General features: G+C 35.8%; 1 protein-coding gene across 1 annotated transcript in view; it reads left to right on the top strand.

Moving 5' to 3' along the window:
- Positions 1-17,960, top strand: part of EML5 (EMAP like 5) — a 205,258-nt gene that overhangs the window by 49,354 nt on the left and 137,944 nt on the right. The window contains 5 exon segments of the mRNA XM_017895377.1: positions 5,997-6,095; positions 8,181-8,249; positions 11,723-11,908; positions 13,315-13,450; positions 15,865-16,066. Of these exon segments, the coding sequence (XP_017750866.1) occupies positions 5,997-6,095; positions 8,181-8,249; positions 11,723-11,908; positions 13,315-13,450; positions 15,865-16,066 (692 nt within the window).

Raw genomic sequence — 17,960 nt, 5'->3', positions numbered from 1 at the left:
GCTAAGCCTGCATTATCTCATTTTATCCTTCCAACAACCCTATGGAATAGATGCTATTATTATTTCTTTCTTATTGAAATATTTGGTGTGCTAGAATTTTGAGACGGAGTCTCGCTTAGTCGCCTGGGCTGGAGTGCAGTGGCCGGATCTCAGCTCACTGCAAGCTCCGCCTCCTGGGTTTACACCATTCTCCTGCCTCAGCCTCCCAAGTAGCTGGGACTACAGGCGCCTGCCACCTGGCCCGGCTAGTTTTTTGTATTTTTTAGTAGAGACGGGGTTTCACCATGTTAGCCAGGATGGTCTCGATCTCCTGACCTCGTGATCCGCCCGTCTCGGCCTCCCAAAGTGCTGGGATTACAGGCTTGAGCCACCGCGCCCGGCCTAGAATTTTTTATGGATACTTCCAATTCACTTAATGGACACAAATAAGATTTTGTCTGGGAATAGGATCAGGGAGGAATTTGGGAAGATGGATAGAGGCTTCTTTATCTGGTTTTCTTTCTCCCTCACTATTACTTCTTATCTTTAAAGGAGTCTTTCCTTGTCTGCTTCTTAAATATCAGTGTTCTTCAGGAGTCTGTAGCCTTTTCTTTTCACTTTTCTTAGATTCTCTGGGTGAGTATATAGGCCCATGACTTTAACTTCCATATCAGCTAACAGTGGCTCTAGCTTCTCAACTCTAAATATCACTCTTGAATGTTCTGTAGATATTCCATTTTATACATTTAAAACTGAATTCTCTCTTTATTCGAACTCTATCAAAAAAAAAACAAAAAACAAACAAAAAAACTCTTCATCTTGGCTTCTGCTCTACTTCTCCAGCCTTGTCCCTTGCCGCTTTCCAGTTGGCACTCCTTCCCTCCCCTGGATTGAATTACTGGCGCTCTCTTGAAAGCACCATGATCTCTTTAATCTTGAGGTCCTTTGTTCTGAAATATACTTTATTACTTTTCTACAGACTGTCTCTGACTCTCTCTTCCAAGATATGGATTAAGCATTACTTTTGCTTGAAAACTTTCTTTATTCTCTTTCTTATCTACCAAGTTGGGGTTAAAAGAAAAGAAATGATAAAGTAAAAAATGTTAGAAAGCTTGAAGAGGAGGTAATATTTGCTTTTGTCATTTCTACCTCGTCCTGTCTGTTGTTGCGTAACCTATGCATAGGGATATTGGTTTGAGCCATGATATGTTTATCAAGGCTACAGAGAAAGTGCTCTCAAGTCTAGTTTGTTATTGCCTGTACAGAACTAGATGTATTGAGACTGTATTTGGATACATGGAATTTTAAAGTTTTTGGCCAATTGTGCTTTGCTGTGTGTATTTGATGAGCTATGCCAGACAGAGGAAACATCAGTGGAAAGAACAGCAGTGCCCCTCCGGCTATTCCTCACTTGATATACTTGTCTTATGAAATTTTAACCTCTACACAGTATTCTGATAGCAAGAGGTAGATATCTTTGTTCTAGCTAGATTTTTTGCTGATGTCCTTTGGTTCCCAAATAGTAAATACTCTCAGGAGGTACAAATCATCTCCTCTCGTTCTCTGGGCTTTCTGCTAGCTTGATTTGATGGAGAGTCATAACAAACTGTATTCTGTGTCTTTTTATATAAATTATTCATCCTACCAATTTTGAAGTTTAAATAGTAGAAACTTTCTTTTCAGAAACTGTAACTGGATATTAGATGACCTTTCTCATTTGGACAGTTAGAGGGCGTAGGTTCTTAAAGCTAATTAAGGTTATGGTAAACTAATAGTAATAATAATAATATTACACAAACATTTATATAACATCAGTCATATACCAGGCACTATAACTCCTTTAAGTAGTATATATGTTAATTTTCATAGTAACCCCTGTGAGGTATTTTTATTTGTCCCCATTTAACTATGGTTATAGTAAACTAATAGCAATAATAATAATGATATGAAGCAAACATTTACATAACATTAACCATATATGAGGCACTCTAATTCCTTTAAGTAGTGTATATGTTAATTCTCATAGTGACCCCTGTGAAGTACTTTTATATCCCCATTTAATAGGTGAGGAAAGTAAGGTACAGGGAGGCTAAATAATTGTCCAAAGTCACCCCTGCTAGTAAGAGACGATGTTCAAACCTAGGCAATCTGCTTCCAGAATCTGTGCTCCAAACCACTGTTTGATAAACTTTCTATAATAAGTGAAATAGTAAATATTTTAAGCTTTGTGGGCCATTTGGTCTTTGCTATAACTATTCAGCTCTGCCCTGTAGTGTGAAAACAGTTATAGACAATGCATGAAAGAATGAGTGTGGCTATATTCCAGTAAAACTTTATTTACAAAAACATAGGCACAGACAAGATTTGGCTTGAGAGTTGTACTTTGCTGACCCCTGCTCTAAACCAGTACTTTTCACAGTATGTGTTGTGGGTTTTTCCTCACATTTTTCTTGTTATTTCTTCTTTGACCTTTCAGTTACTTAGAAGTATGTTGTTAATTTCCAAATATTTGGGAGATTTTCTGGATAACATTCTGTTACTCTAATTCTGTTTTTGTCAGAGAACATACTCTGTATTTTAATTTTAAAATTTATTGACACTTTGTAATCCACATTTTGTGATCTTCATGATGTTTCATGTATATTTGGAAAGAATATGAAAAGTATATTCTGCTGTTTCCTTTCTTCTCTTTATGGTGCTATTGTCATTTATTTTATTAATACTTCTACCTATTTTGAAAACCCCATAATAACTGTTATTTTGCCTTAGTTGTTAAAAAATTTTAATGAGAAAATCTTACGTATTTACCACTTGGACACTCTCATATGTGTAAATCATTTCTATTTGGTATCATTTTACTTCTGTGGGAGAAAACTTTCATTATCATATCTTATAGTGCAGGTTTACTGATGATTCATTTTCTCAGCTTTTGTTTGCTTGGAAAAGACTTGGTTTTGATTCAATTTTCAAAGGATATTTTTGCTTAGTATACAATTCTATGCTGATTTTTTTTCTGCCTCAGCACTTTAAACTGTTTGTCCATTGTCTTCTAACTTGCATCACTTTGGATGAGCAGTCTAGGATAATTTTTAAATCTTTGTTCATCCGTACAGCAGTTGTCCTTTTTTGTCTGGCTGCTGTTTAGAATTTGCCCTTTAGTGATGGCTTCAGCAATTTGTTTGCCATGTGTCTTGTGTGTTTTTTCTGTGTGAATGATTATCCTGCTTGGGATTTGTTGAACATCTTATATTTGTGGATTTATGGTTTCATCAGATTTAGGAAACTTTCTACTATTATTTCTTCAGTTTTTTTTTTTTCTTTTCCTCTGTCATTTCTCTCCTTCTGGAGCCATAATTGCCTGTATGTTATACCACTTGATATTTTCCTGCAGGTCATTGAAGCTCTGTCAATTCTTTTTTTGTTTTTCTTTCTGTACTTTATTTTGGATGGGTTCTATTGCTATGTCTTCAAGTTTATTTATCTTTTCATCATTGTCTAAGCTGCTGTTAATCCTTTGGAGTAAATTTTTCATTTTAGATAATGTAACAGTTTTCTATGTCGTTCTTTTATATCTTTTCTTTTTTTATTCTTGGTATGTTTAAGATAATTCTTGGGTGTCTTGAAAATGTTAATTTTAACAGCAAATGTCTCCTAACCCTGATTATCTCTGGGTTTCCTGAGCCTATTTCTATTGATTTTCCCCAGGTTATGAGTCACATTTTTCTGTTTCTTCACATATCAGTAATTTTATTATATCCTTTTAAAGTATATGGACACTGTTCTGGCAAATAGTCAAGTTCCTCATGAATCAGTTTCATCTTTGTGAAAAGCTTGCTTTCAAACTTTTATGAGGCAGCACTAGAATAGCTTTTGCTCTAGAATTACTGGTATAATTTCACTATTAAGGTATGACACTCCCCTCCTGACCTCAGGATTCCTGATGACTGCCCAGCGAGTTCAAAGAGATATCTTCATTCTGGTTATTGAGGATTTGAGTGATTCTGGACCGTTTGTGATCTCTGAGAATTTTTTGCTTTTAGCTCTCTAGTAATTGTTCTTTTTCTAGAATTTCTTCTTTGCATGACCTCATAGAGTTCATCCTATGCATGCAGAGATTAATATTCCCAAATCTTACTATAGATAGTTTTACTAGAGCTGTTTTCCTGCTCTGCAAATTCTAGCCATCTTGTCCTCTCTGAACTCCAGGCTCTGTTTGTCCAAATTAGTAAGTCTACTGGGCTCTATTTGGATTCTACCTTTCTGTGCCGTAGTCTGGAAATTGCCTCCTAGATGGAAGCTGGGGTGATTATAGGACTTAACTTATTTGTTTTTCCCTCTTTCAGGGTTCACGGTGCTTTACTTCCTGTTGCAAATGTCTCAAAACATTTGTTTCATATATTCTGTACAGTTTCTAGCTGTTTATGGCAGGGGTGGGTGGGGGAGGGTAAGTTCAGACTTTGATACACCTTCATGGCTAGAAGTCCATCTTTTATGTTTTTAAACCTCTCTCATACTTTCCATCTCACTATCCACTTCTCTTTTCAACTTTGTCTTTTCATCTCCTGCTAATCTTGTATTTAACTCTTCCATTGAATTTTTAACTTTCTTTATTTTTTGTTTCCGGAAGTTCCGTGTGCTTCTTCAAGTCTCCTTGGATACTTTTTATAGTCTCATATTCTTTGCTCATATACAGATATTTTGAATCCTTAATTTTATTTACTCACATTAAGCTTATTTTATGTTATTTATCTAATAATTCCATATCTGATTTTTTTGCAAGATCGACTTTGCTGTCTGTTGTGACTTGCCCATTCTCACTCATGGTTTCTTATTTTGTTGTGTCTGTGTGTGTGGGTGGGGTGGTTTGTTTATTTTTTTAGCTGCTACTGCTTCTTATTTTTTGAGACGGAGTCTCGCTCTGTCTCCCAGGCTAGAGTGCAGTAGAGCGACCTCCTGGGTTGGAGTGATTCCTCTGCCTCAGCCTCCTGAGTAGATGGAATTATAGGCGGGTGTCACCACACCTGGCTAATCTTTGTAATTTTAGTAGAGACGGAGTTTCAACATGTTGCCCAGGCTGGTCTCAATCTCCTGGCCTCAAGCAGTCCGCCTGCCTCGGCCTTCCAAAGTGCTGGGATTATAGTGTGAGCCACTGTACCTGGCCTTTTTTTTTTTTTTGTAGCTTATTTTTATTGAATTGCTACCTGTAGGAATTCTTTGGGGGATGGATCGAAGTTGCGGTACTTCATTTAGGATTTATATTTGCTTGGGCCACGTTGTTGAAGTTGCTTGAAGACACAACCAACCCTGAAGACTAGTTTGAATTAAATTTCCTAGTTGAAGGATTCATGTTTAATGTGAATTTAGGCCAGCAACCATGTGAAGGCTGCTTGTGGTTACAAATGTTCAGGGAGCTATTTCTCCCTCTTCATGAGTTGCCTCCCCTTCTTTAGGAAGGGGTTATTTGTTGTTTCTGAGAGGTTTACTGGTTTAATCAGAGGCGATCTGCAATTCAGATCCCCACCTTAGGTAGGCCCTAGACTTTGTCTCCTATTCTTCCTCAGGCCACAGCACAGAAATCAGGGGTACAAGTATTCACCTGGTGCCTTTAGAGTCCAGTAGGTGTAGGTGTTTTCTCATCCTCCAGGTTTCCCACTGGAAATCACTTTGGTTTTGTTCTGAGATTTCTTAATTCTTCGACAGCTCAGCAGTCCATTTAAAAAGATGATTTTACATTTTATCTAGTATTTTTAGTTTTTGGTAGGAGGTATATTTAGGATATTTTGTCAATCCTACTGTTAGAAATGGAAGTCTCTGTTCTGTTTCATAATGTGAAGATCTATACATATGTGAAACACTAACAGGGTGAAATACGTTCAGCCTTTATGAGGTAAATATAGATGTGTATGTTTTGTGCTTATAAAAACCCATGAGTATAATTTATTTGCTATTTATAATTTGGTTTCTCTTTGATTTGTTTGCCTTTTTATTCCTTCCTGGACTTCGTGGACATAATTCAGCGCTTGGTTTCAGTTGGACTGGATTCAAAGAATGCAGTTTGTGTTTGGGACTGGAAAAGGGGAAAAATGTTGTCTATGGCCCCTGGTCATACAGATAGAGTAAGTATTCTCTTTTGAGATTTCTAATGAGTACTGGAAGGGAAAGACCAGAGGAGACTTCAGGGGATTTTATCCTTCTGTATTTTGTTATTGCCAGATTGGTCATATGTAATTAAAATTTTGCAGTTGGTAAATAATTGTACAGATGTAAAAACTCTTAAAGTCTTAGAATACATATGTATTGTAGGACTTGGAAACATCATTCGATATGTATAGCATTGGCATAACACTTTTTTCTTTTTTTTATTATACTTTTAAGTTCTGGGGTACATGTGCAGAATGTGCAGGTTTGTTACATAGGTATGCACGTGCCATGGAGGTTTGCTGTATTCATCAACCCATCATCTACTTTAGGCATAAGACTTTTAACCCAGTGTTTGCTTCAGTAAAAACGATGTATTTCTTTCTGTTTTTTAAAACAGTTTTATTGAAATACAGTTGATATACATAGGGATGCACATATTTAATGTGTGAAGTTTGATGGGTTTGACATATGGAGGCACCCATTATTCAAATCTCAATTTAAAAATTGAATGTTTTGAGCCTAGGGTCTGTTTAGTTTGGTTTACCACTAATTTGTTACATATGTATTATAGTTAAGGTGAAAAATGATGTTGCTTGTATGGATTTAAAATTGCGTATTACTATTACATTTTTTAGAGACCTAACATTTTTAACTGACAACTTGTTAGAATATATATTCCTCATTCCAAGTTGTATATAAACAATACATCATAGCTAGCTTTTAATGAAATGTTATACTATTTTTATGGATGTAGATCAAAAAAGTTGTAAACTCCTAAAAGTATCTAATTTGTGTGTATGTATGTGTAGTAAAATCCTAACCTGAACCAGCACAGAGGTATGGCCAATGATTCTGTTTGGTGGGAATTTATGACTCTAAAAGTTGGGTAGAAAATTTTGTGTATATTCGCATTTTGGAGAATACATTTGGTTTTTAGTAGCTGCTCAGAGAGGCCTGTTACACACACACACACACACACACACACACACACACAATTTAAGCCATTAGTAAGATGTTGTATATATTTTATTAGACAGCTGGCATGTTCTTACCTGCTTAGATCAAAGCATTTTGAACATGACTATTGGGAATTTAATAAATAGACTCATTATTATAAAATATGACATTGTCAGTGGAGTTTTTGAAAGTATTATTGTGGTTGAATATTTCAAAGTTGCATTGATATGTTTTTCATATAATCTGTATTATGGTGAGTTGTTAAATATTAACTTAAATATGTATTATTTCTTCATTATCACTAAAGAGCATCACTTTTGTAAATTTTTAGAGTATACCAAAATGTAAAGTGTACATTTTAGTATACCAAAAATGTAAACCTTTTAGAGGTAGGTTGATAAGGTGTCAAACATGAAGACTACCAGAAAGCATAATAAATGAATTATTTTTTAAATGTTAGTTTTTCTTTCGTCATTTGTTTAATTACATTTCTAATTCGTATTTTATTTCACCTGGGTTTTTGCTTGTTTGCTTTTGTATCAAAATGTTTTGCATGTGTTTAGAATTTATGGAATTTTAGAAAATAATGAAGTCTGGAGACTCCCCAAAATTTAAGTATAAGTTAACTTTGACCTTGAAACACTGAAAAAAAATTACTATAAAATCAGTGTTTGGATTCTTTATGTAAATAGTTCTGAGTGATAGAAAGCTATAAAGATGTTTCTTACTTCTAGGCTGTATGAGTGTCATGTTCCACTCTTTTCTGTAGGAATTATGCAAGCACCTCCCTTCATGCCCTAATTCTGTTGAACCATTCTTGTTATTTATGGACCAATCTTTTTAAAAAATTAAAAATAAACGGAGGTGTTCAGTTTTACTCCAGTAGTGTTTGAAGTTCATAGAAACTAAGAAATACTTTTTATTTCTTATCAGTTTCAAATTTGCTTTATTTCTCGTAAGATTTTAAAGTGTGGGATTCTGATTATTACTTATTGAGTAATTTTATTTTATGGTTAGGAGTTTGGGCCATTTGGTCTTTTGGACAGGATTTTTAAATGATTCTGGAAATAAGTATTTTAATCATGAATCTGATTTGTTTACAGATATTTGATATTTCTTGGGATTTGTACCAGCCAAATAAACTTGTCAGCTGTGGTGTAAAACATATCAAGGTACTAGAAGGGTCTTGTTTTATAATAGTCACGTTTAGTTCTCTGCTGCTAACTATATATCTCACTGTTAACAATTTAGACTACTTTCAGAATTTTGACAATACTTACTTTTAAAATGGCAATGTTTTTATTGTTCTTATATTCAATCAAACAAATATATATATTATTTGCTTTGAATTATTGTAAGCGATATAGATATGAATAGGAGATTAATAAGCCACATTCCATAAAGAAATTTGTTATCTAGTGAGGCAGGATTTACTGTGTCCATCCTGTTTCTTCATGTTTCACTTACAAAGTACAATGTTGAGAATAGGAAACAAATGAAGAGTTTTTCATTTACATAGATAGAATGGTGTGGGAGAGGCAACATGAGTAGACCTGGCTTTGCCATTTATTAGCTGTTTAACCTTGTGTGAGTTATTTAACCTCTTCGAGCTTTTTTTTTCTTCACGTTTTAAAACTGTGACTGCTGTTACCATCCTCAAAGAATTGATGATTAAATAAGGCGGCAGTATATACTCAAGTGCTTGTCATAGTGCCTAACACATGGTCTGCTTTCTGAAAGTGTTGCTTTTCCTTTTTCTATGTTCGCTCCCTGATTTGACCTCAGCCTTTAAAATATTTTTTTTTTATTTGACAAATAATAGTACACATTCATGGGTATATAGTGATGTTTTGATACATAAAAATGTATGGTGATCAGATTAGGGTAATTAGCTATCATCTCAAACATTTGCTATTTCTTTGTTTTAGGACTATTCGATAGCCTCCTTCTAGCTATTTGAAACTGTATATTCATATTACCTATAGTCATTCTACAGTGGTATAGAGTAGTAGAACTTATTCCTCCTATCTAGTTATAATTTTGTATCCTTTAGCAAATCTCTCCTTGTCCCTCTCTTAGCCTTGATAGCCACTATTTACTTTGCTTGTGAAAGCTCTGGGTTTTGTTTTATAATTACAGCTCAGATTTTGAAGCCTGTAAAGTCAGTGGTGATATTCTTTATTATGTTTATACTTACTTTTAAATCATTGGAACAAATTGGAAATAACTTGCTTTACTTCCACTGTCTGATGTAACAGTTCCTGATAACAGTTAATTCCTAGTGAATTAAGGTTCTGTGTTCACATTCTTTATTTCAATATGCTTAACTCCATCCACGTTTTCTCCAGTGCATCTTTCACTGCTGCTGCAATTCTGGATTTGTTATTCTGGTATTGATTTGATTGATGGATAGTAGTAAATATTTATTTTTTGACAAATATTGAATACCAAAAAGGCTGTATGCTGGGCTTTAAGGCACATGATATAAGCACTGTGAAAGTAGAGATTTTTGTCTTGTTCATCTTTGATGGACAGTATGTTTGATATGGTACTTGATATATATTAAGTGCTTAATAAGTGATTGGCAAATTATGGATAAAGAGATCTTACTATTTTATATTATAAGTAAAGCTAAAGGCTCCATTTTCAGGTTTTTATAAAAAGTTCATCTTCTCAAACTAAATAAACTATATCTTTATACTGAGTTACATTTCTTTTCCTTTGCTAGAAGAAATGAATAGTAACATAGTTCTCTTTGCAGGCAATACGTGTGAGGAAATTAATTCCCAGAGATGATCTAGAACTTCACTGTCCAACCATACGTAGCTATTTAAACATAAATTAGTTAAATGAAATTTAAAATTCATTTCCTCAGTCACCCTAGCAGTACATTTCATATGCTTATGTATCTAGTGGTTACTGTATTGGAAAGTGTGTGTGTGTGTGTGTGTGTGTGTGTGTGTGTGTGTAAGTAATATTTTCATCATCACTGAAAGTTCTATTGGACAATATTGATTTGGATTCTAGAACAATAGTTCTTAACCCTTGCTGAGCATCAAAATCATTTGGTACCTGGGCTTCATGCTTCAGAGATTCTGTCCCAGTTCATCTCAAGTGGGTGTCCAGGCATCCCATTTTATAATTTCCCTAGGTGATTCTAATGTGAAGCTAACATTGGGAATCATTGATCTAGAAGAAAATAATGGATTCAAATTAGGACACGCTGAAAGAAAGAGAACAAGCCACTTATATACACAGAAATTATGGAGATTTTAAGTTTAAAATTATAAAGTTTCATTAATTAAAGTACTTATTAGATCTTTGAATAGATAATGATCATAATTTTTAGTTCTTTGAGGCTTCAAATTTTAAAATAAGAATGTATGATAATAAATTATGTTATTTTAAATGTTAATTACTTATTATAAAGTTGAATTTATTCTTTGGGCCTAATTTCTTCATGCAGAACTATTTAATGTATATATCTCTGTCCTGTCCCATTTTTTTGGTTTATTTTTTAGAGATGGGATCGTACCATGTGGCCCATGCTGGAGTGCAGTAGCTATTCACAGGCGTGATTTATAGCTCACTGTAGCCTCAAACTCCTGGCCTCAAATCATCCTTCCACCTCAGCCTCCCAGATTGCTAAGACTACAGGCATTTGCCACTGTGCCCACTTCCCCCCAACTCCTTTTTCTTTAAATTTCTCTCCTTGAACTATAAAATTTACCTAAATCCACCTAATAGACCAAAACCCCTGGTAATGAAGATTCATGTTTAACTTCTTATTTTCTCCCAAGAATGAACAAATCATTCCCCATGGACATCTATCTTATTTTTTTAAGCTTTACAAGCAAAGCAATTGCTCAACTTTGAAAATATCAAATATTACAGCTACAATAAGCTGTAGCATACTCCTTTTTCCTATCTTTAATGTTTCTATCAGAGAGAGAACATTAGATTTGGTCCTTTTTCTTCTTAGTCTATGATGACTTATCTTCATTTTCATTGCTAACCCGTTCCCAACTTTTTAACTTAAACTTTTTTTTTTTTTCTTGAGACAGAGTCTCGCTCTGCACCCAGGCTGGAGCGCAGTCGTGCACTCTTGGCTCACTGCAACCACTCTGCCCCCTGAGTTCAAGTGATTCTCGTGCCTCAACCTCCCGAGTAGCTGGGATTATAGGCATGCGCCACCATACCTGGCTAATTTTTGTATTTTTAGTAGAGATGGGACTTAGTCATGTTGGCCAGGCTGGTCTTGAACTCCTGACCTCAGGTGATCTGCCTACCTTGCCTCCCAAAGTGCTGGGATTATAGGCATGAGCCACTGTGCCTGGCTTAATCTAAGTTTTATGTAGATTTCTTTTCAGAAACCCAAGGAAAGCATAGCATATTTTAAAAATAATCTGATTCAAACCCCTTATTCTTACAGATAAGAATTGAAACCAGTGACTATAGCTATGCTATAACATAGCTTTTGACAACACTAGGATGAGAATCTGAACGTTGAATGCTATTTTATCATAAGGCAATTTCTTAGTTAATTTGTAGCTCACTGCTCTAATATAGCATCAAAGTATTGGGAATGTTTTACTTTATTTTGTAAGAATTCTTTGGTAATTTGATTATACTGTATACCTTTTAGTTCTGGAGTTTATGTGGAAATGCTCTGACCCCAAAACGAGGTGTCTTTGGTAAGACGGGTGACCTTCAGACAATACTGTGCCTAGCCTGTGCAAGGGATGAATTAACATATTCTGGTGCACTCAATGGGGATATATATGTCTGGAAAGGAATCAATCTTATACGAACGATACAAGGCGCCCATGCTGTAAGTATATTTAAGTATTTTAAATACTTTAATGTGTATTGCTTAACCTTGTCTTAGAATGACATATTACTTAACCTTGTCTTAGAATGACAGACTGCATAATATAGTATATTGTTTCTAGTCAGTTTGGTTGCTTGAAAAATGCTTTTCTAACTGAATTATCTATTTGTTTTCAAGATTTCAATGAAGAAATCAGTTAGACTCATTGACATTTATTACATTAGTATAGTTAGTATCTTGTTAAAGCTATTGCTTTAGTATGGTGTCTTTCTGAAGAGTAGTGTTGAAAAAAAGCTTGTTAACTTCAATCTAAAAGTATTCTAGATTAACCACACTGGAATAAAGCTAGTGCTCTTCAGGCTAATTTACCAGAGGTGATTAAATTTTTGTGTAAATAACTTACTAAACTGAAAAGAAATCTGCTGTTTAAACTGTTTAGTGTTTTTTGGTTTGAGCTTTTTAGCAGTTGGGTCCACCTTACAAAGTAAAGGGAGCTGGATAGCACGAAGCCGCCACGTTGTTAACAGCAAGATCTTCATGTAGAAAAGTCCTCAGTGCATTACATTTCTATTAATTGGGTTTTCCTACCCTTTGCTTTTTTACTTTTTAAATTTTTTGTTGTTGTTGAATTGTTTTTATTTCCTTTATTCATTTGAATATTAGGGTTATTAATCTTTTGACAGTCACACGTGTTGCAAATATTTCTCCAATCTGTTTGTCTTTGCTTATTATATCTTTTCTCATATGAACAAATTTAAAACTCGTGGGTGATCTGCCATGCATAGAAAAGTCTCTCACAGCCCAAAGTTACCTAAATGTTATTCTGACTTTTTCTAATATTTTTATTTTTTATATTTAGTTATAAATGGTTATATTTTATGTGCATCTATAATTCATTTTTACATGTGGTATAGGGTTTAAATTTATTTTCTTTTACATTATATCCATATAATTAAATAATACCTTGGTTATATATAGTCATGCCTTGATATTTTGCGGGGATTGGCTCCAGGACCACAGATACCAAAATCTGCACATACTCAAGTCTTGCCCTGGGAAACCTGCATATTTACGTAAAGCCCTCCCTATTTATAGGTTTTGCATCCCACAAAGGTTGTATTTTGATCTGGGTTTCATTGCTGATGTGGAACTGTGGATTCAGAGCTGACTGTATTTATTGAAAAAAATCCATATAAGTGAGCCCGTGAAGTTCAAATCCACAAGGGGCAACTGTATTAAGTTCCTGTGGACTTACTTCTAGATTTTCTTTTGTGTTTTCTGATGTATTTGTTTATTCTTATATCCTACCAAAATATTGTTAGATTGGTTTAAAAGGGTTTCTACTTTCATATAATAGATGTTCTTAAAAAACATTTTTTGTTAATTTATTTTATTTCCCCTTCTAGGCAGGAATTTTTAGCATGAATGCTTGTGAAGAAGGCTTTGCTACTGGTGGCAGAGATGGTTGTATTCGTCTTTGGGATTTAACTTTTAAACCAATTACTGTGATTGATCTCAGGGAAACAGACCAGGGATACAAAGGTAATAACAAAACAAATGTCTTATTACTAGGCAAACTCTAAACTTCCCAAAGATTATCTCTTTCTTTCAGTAAGTATCAATGTAAGTTTTGTAAATATAAATAAGACTCATATTTGCCTCTTTACCCTGTATGCGTTTGATTGAAATTCTTCTATTAAGGAGAAATTTTGCCTGTAAAGAGTTTAGGTTCATTGTTAGGAGAAAGATTCTTTCATAAGTCTAATGTCTATTATAATGAGACCTATAGAGAGATGTGAGAGGTACTCACTTAGGTATCTTTGGATTTTGAAAGTATTTTACTATTAGAATGCTAACTATAACTATTTAACAAATAAACTATTCTAAATAAACAGTTGGGGGTAAATGTTGAGGGTTGGGAAACTTTTGTTCAGGATGATTTAAATGTGGATAGATGTATTTTTCCTTCATCCAAATTTGTCAGCAATTGGGGGAGTTTTTTTCTCTTGGGGCTTAAAAAAAATTGATGTAATAAAACAGGACCTTTTACTATAAAAACTACCCACAGGTTTGTGTTTAAACCATATTCCAGTCACCTACAAGTTGTGTGACCTTGGGCTGGTAATTTACCCTCACTGTAAATGAGAATAAGAATAAATACATTATTTAGGATATAGGATCGAATGAATTGATATTTCTAAAATGTTTATAAGGATAACACATAATAAGCATGTAAACGTTAACTGTTATTCTATTTTCATTAGTTTTGCTAAACATTATTGTGCTTTAAAGCTTACAAAATAATTTGAGACTTTTTCTTATCTGATCCTCATAAGGACATTGTGAGGTACATGGTGTCTTCATATTGGCCATGTAACACACATGAGAAAAATGAAAAACACAGTAGCTTTCCTAAGATTACAACAGACATTGAGGAGTATGCAGAAAAGCGAAATTCTCTCTTTTAATGATTTTATGAGTATATCAAAGAAATGAAATATAGACAAGTAAAAAGTCAGATTATTGAAAGAAAAAGAATACAATTCTATAAAGGTAATTTACTAATTGAGTACTTATTGAACAATGCAGACTGAAGTGTTGTAAGACTGGCTGAGCAAGTAGACATGGCTAGAGTTGTCTACAAGGGAGAAGGAAGAAGAGTACATGTCTGAAGGCTGGGTAGGAACTAGGTACATAAAAAGACAAATATTTCATGTAGAAAACAACATGGACAGTTGAAGAAAATGTGATTATAGATCAAGGACTTACATATTTTCTTCTGTCTCACATCTAAGATATAAAAGGTACAAAACTAACTTCAATTTAGGAAGATTGGAATTATTGACACAGGATATTTTGGGTGCCACCTTGCCAGCTGGAGACCTTCATGGCTGGCAACGCCCCTGTCCAGGGCTGCAGTGGGCTCCAGGCTCGCCAGGAGGTACCCTGCCCACTTGGCCTGGCAGGCTGCGCTTGGCTTGCACTCTGGCTGGATCCCACACTTGCTGCAGGATCTGTGCTCAGCCCGTGGCTGGGCCGGGTGTGCTGTACCTGCTTCTGCCTTGGGCGTTGGTGTCTGGATGAAGGGAATGTAGTGGCACCTAAAAAACTTGGGGACTCCAGCAACCCTGAAGCCCCAAAGTGGGTGTGCTGTGACCTGCTTCTGCCTTGGGCGTTGGTGTCTGGATGAAGGGAATGTGGTGGCACCTAAAAAACTTGGGGACTCCAACAACCCTGAAGCCCCAAAGCAGGTGTTACAGCATGTTAATAGCTCTTTCGGTCCTGCCCAATAAACGGGGCATGTGGTGCCCAGTGGCTGCCTCTCCTGTTGCTTGGTGAGTAGGAGGGGAATGCTACAGGTCTACAGCTCTGTACTCACTGTTGGGTGAGTTCCAAGTTCTTGTCCCACATCCAAGAAGAAAGAGGTTATACTGACAGCTGGCAAGTGAACAAGGCAAAGAGTTTTACTGAGTGACAAAACAGCTCTCAGTGGAGAGGGTACCCGAGATGGGCTGAAGTCAGGTAGTCTCCCCCGCCCCCAACACCCCACCCAAAGGTGGGCAGTCCCCAAATATAGCTGAGTCTGGAGCTTTTTTGGGCTCAGAATGAGCAATTGCATGCTGATGGGTTTGTGAGTATGCAAAAAAGGCTTTAAAAAGGCACCACTCAAAGATGGGCACAACACTATAAAAAACCAATTAGGGAAGGGTAAATATGTGTAAAGTAGGTGAAAGGTGGGGATCAATCAGAGGAAAGTGTGCCAAATGGAAAGAGACGTTCTCAGTTGGTCTGTGGATTTATCCAAGACCTGTAGCTTGGCTTTCAGGCTTTAAACTGTCTTCGGTTTGAAGGTTGAATTTCACCAGGACTTGCCCCTATCTCGTAGGGATTTGTCTGCCTCCTGCTGCTATCATTATTACAGCATTATATATTAAATACAATTTACTTTTTACTAGGTTTGTCTGTAAGGAGTGTGTGTTGGCGAGGTGACCACATTCTAGTTGGAACACAGGACAGTGAAATTTTTGAAATTGTGGTGCAAGAAAGAAATAAACCTTTTCTAATTATGCAAGGGCATTGTGAAGGTGAACTTTGGGCACTTGCTGTCCATCCTACTAAACCTTTGGCTGTGACTGGAAGTGATGATCGTTCAGTCAGGTAAGCAAATTATAAAGTAATTCCATAGGCTGGGATGTATCCTTAGATAAACGTAAAGAAAACATGGCCAGTCGCAGTGGCTCATGCCTGTAATCCCAGCACTTTGGGAGGCCAAGGCAGGTGGATCACAAGGTCAAGAGATTGAGACTATCCTGGCCAACATGGTGAAACCCCATTTCTACTAAAAATACAAAAATTAACTGGGCATGGTGGCGGGCGCCTGTAATCCCAGCTACTCGGGAGGCTGAGGCAGGAGAATCACTTGAACCCAGGAGATGGAGGTTGCAGTGCACCAAGATCGTGCCGCTGCATTCCAGCCTGGCAACAGAGTGAGACTCTGTCTCAAAAAAAAAAAAAAAAAAAAAGCTTAAAATACTCCAATTAAAATTTTATTAGCTCATGGTATAACAAATGAACATAAGTAGTAAGTACTGAAAATTAATAGAATTATTAGTAATATTTTTTCTCTTATGAATATATGATATGGAGTTTGTTCCATATCAGAATGTACAGAACTACTTCCTTATTTTTAACAGGAATATAATATTTCACTGCATGGATATACTGTAATTTATTCAACTAATCCATTACTCATGGAAGATTAGTTTCCTCCAGTTTTGTGTATTTTATAAATACAAGGCTTGCAATGAACATCATTATACATTTGTCATTTTGTACATGTGTGAATATCTCTGATAAATGTTTAGCAGTAATCAAAGGATGTGCGTATTTTGGCCGGGCGCGGTGGCTCAAGCCTGTAATCCCAGCACTTTGGGAGGCCGAGGCTAGCGGATCACGAGGTCAGGAGATCGAGACCATCCTGGCTAACACGGTGAAACCCCGTCTCTACTAAAATACAAAAAAACTAGCCGGGCGAGGTGGCAGGCGCCTGTAGTCCCAGCTACTCGGGAGGCTGAGGCAGGAGTATGGTGTGAACCCGGGAGGCGGAGCTTGCAGTGAGCTGAGATCCGGCCACTGCACTCCAGCTTGGGTGACAGAGCAAGACTCCGTCTCAAAAAAAAAAACAAGAAAACAAAGGATGTGCGTATTTTAAATTTTGATAGATAAGGCCTTACATAGAGGCAGCAACAATTTATACACCTATCGTGAATATATTGCCAGTGCCTGTTTTCTCCCACCCTTAACAGAACTAATTATAATCCCAAAAGGTGAAAAATGATACCTTGTTATATTTTGAAAATGTGTATTTCTCTTATATTGAGGGTTGTTGAGTATGTTTTTATATGTTTAGAGGACATTTTTTTCCTTAACCTGTTCAAATCCTTTGCCTATTTTCTATTAGTTCATAGATCTTTTTCTCTACTTGATTTTAAGTAAGATCTAATGATATCTGTCTATATATTAAAGAAATTAGAAACCGTGTCTGGGATAGTGGTTCTCAAAGTGTGGTTCCTTGACGAGCAACATCAACATTACCTAAGAACTTGTAAGAAATGCATATTCTTAGGCCTTTTACAGGACCTAATACCAGAAATTGAGCAATTTGTGATTTCAGAAGCCTTCCAAGTGACTACGATATACTCAAAAATTTGAGAACCACTGATAAATTTTAGGAGTTGAAATTTGTTTCCCCCAATTTGTCTTTTTTTCCTCCCTGATTTCATCTGTAAATATTTCAGTTTGTATCTTTAAAAGATATCTCAAACATCACCACAATACTCTTATCACACAGTGTTCTGTATCTAGCTGGTATAGAAATTCCTGATTGTCTCATAAAATATTTTTATGATTTCTTAAAATAAGGATCCAAATGAGCTTCATGTATTGCGTTTGTTGGTATGTCTTTTCAGTCTCTTTTATTCTACAGCTTTCTTCTTCCCTTTTTGTTCTTCTTACAGTTTATTCAGGGTTTCCCACATTCTGGATTTGGCTA

This window comes from Rhinopithecus bieti, unplaced genomic scaffold, assembly GCF_001698545.2.
Source record: "Rhinopithecus bieti isolate Rb0 unplaced genomic scaffold, ASM169854v2 scaffold_26710, whole genome shotgun sequence".
Lineage (NCBI taxonomy): Eukaryota > Metazoa > Chordata > Mammalia > Primates > Cercopithecidae > Rhinopithecus > Rhinopithecus bieti.
Note: the sequence above shows the minus strand (reverse complement) of the source record. Positions and strands in the feature narration are given on the sequence as shown.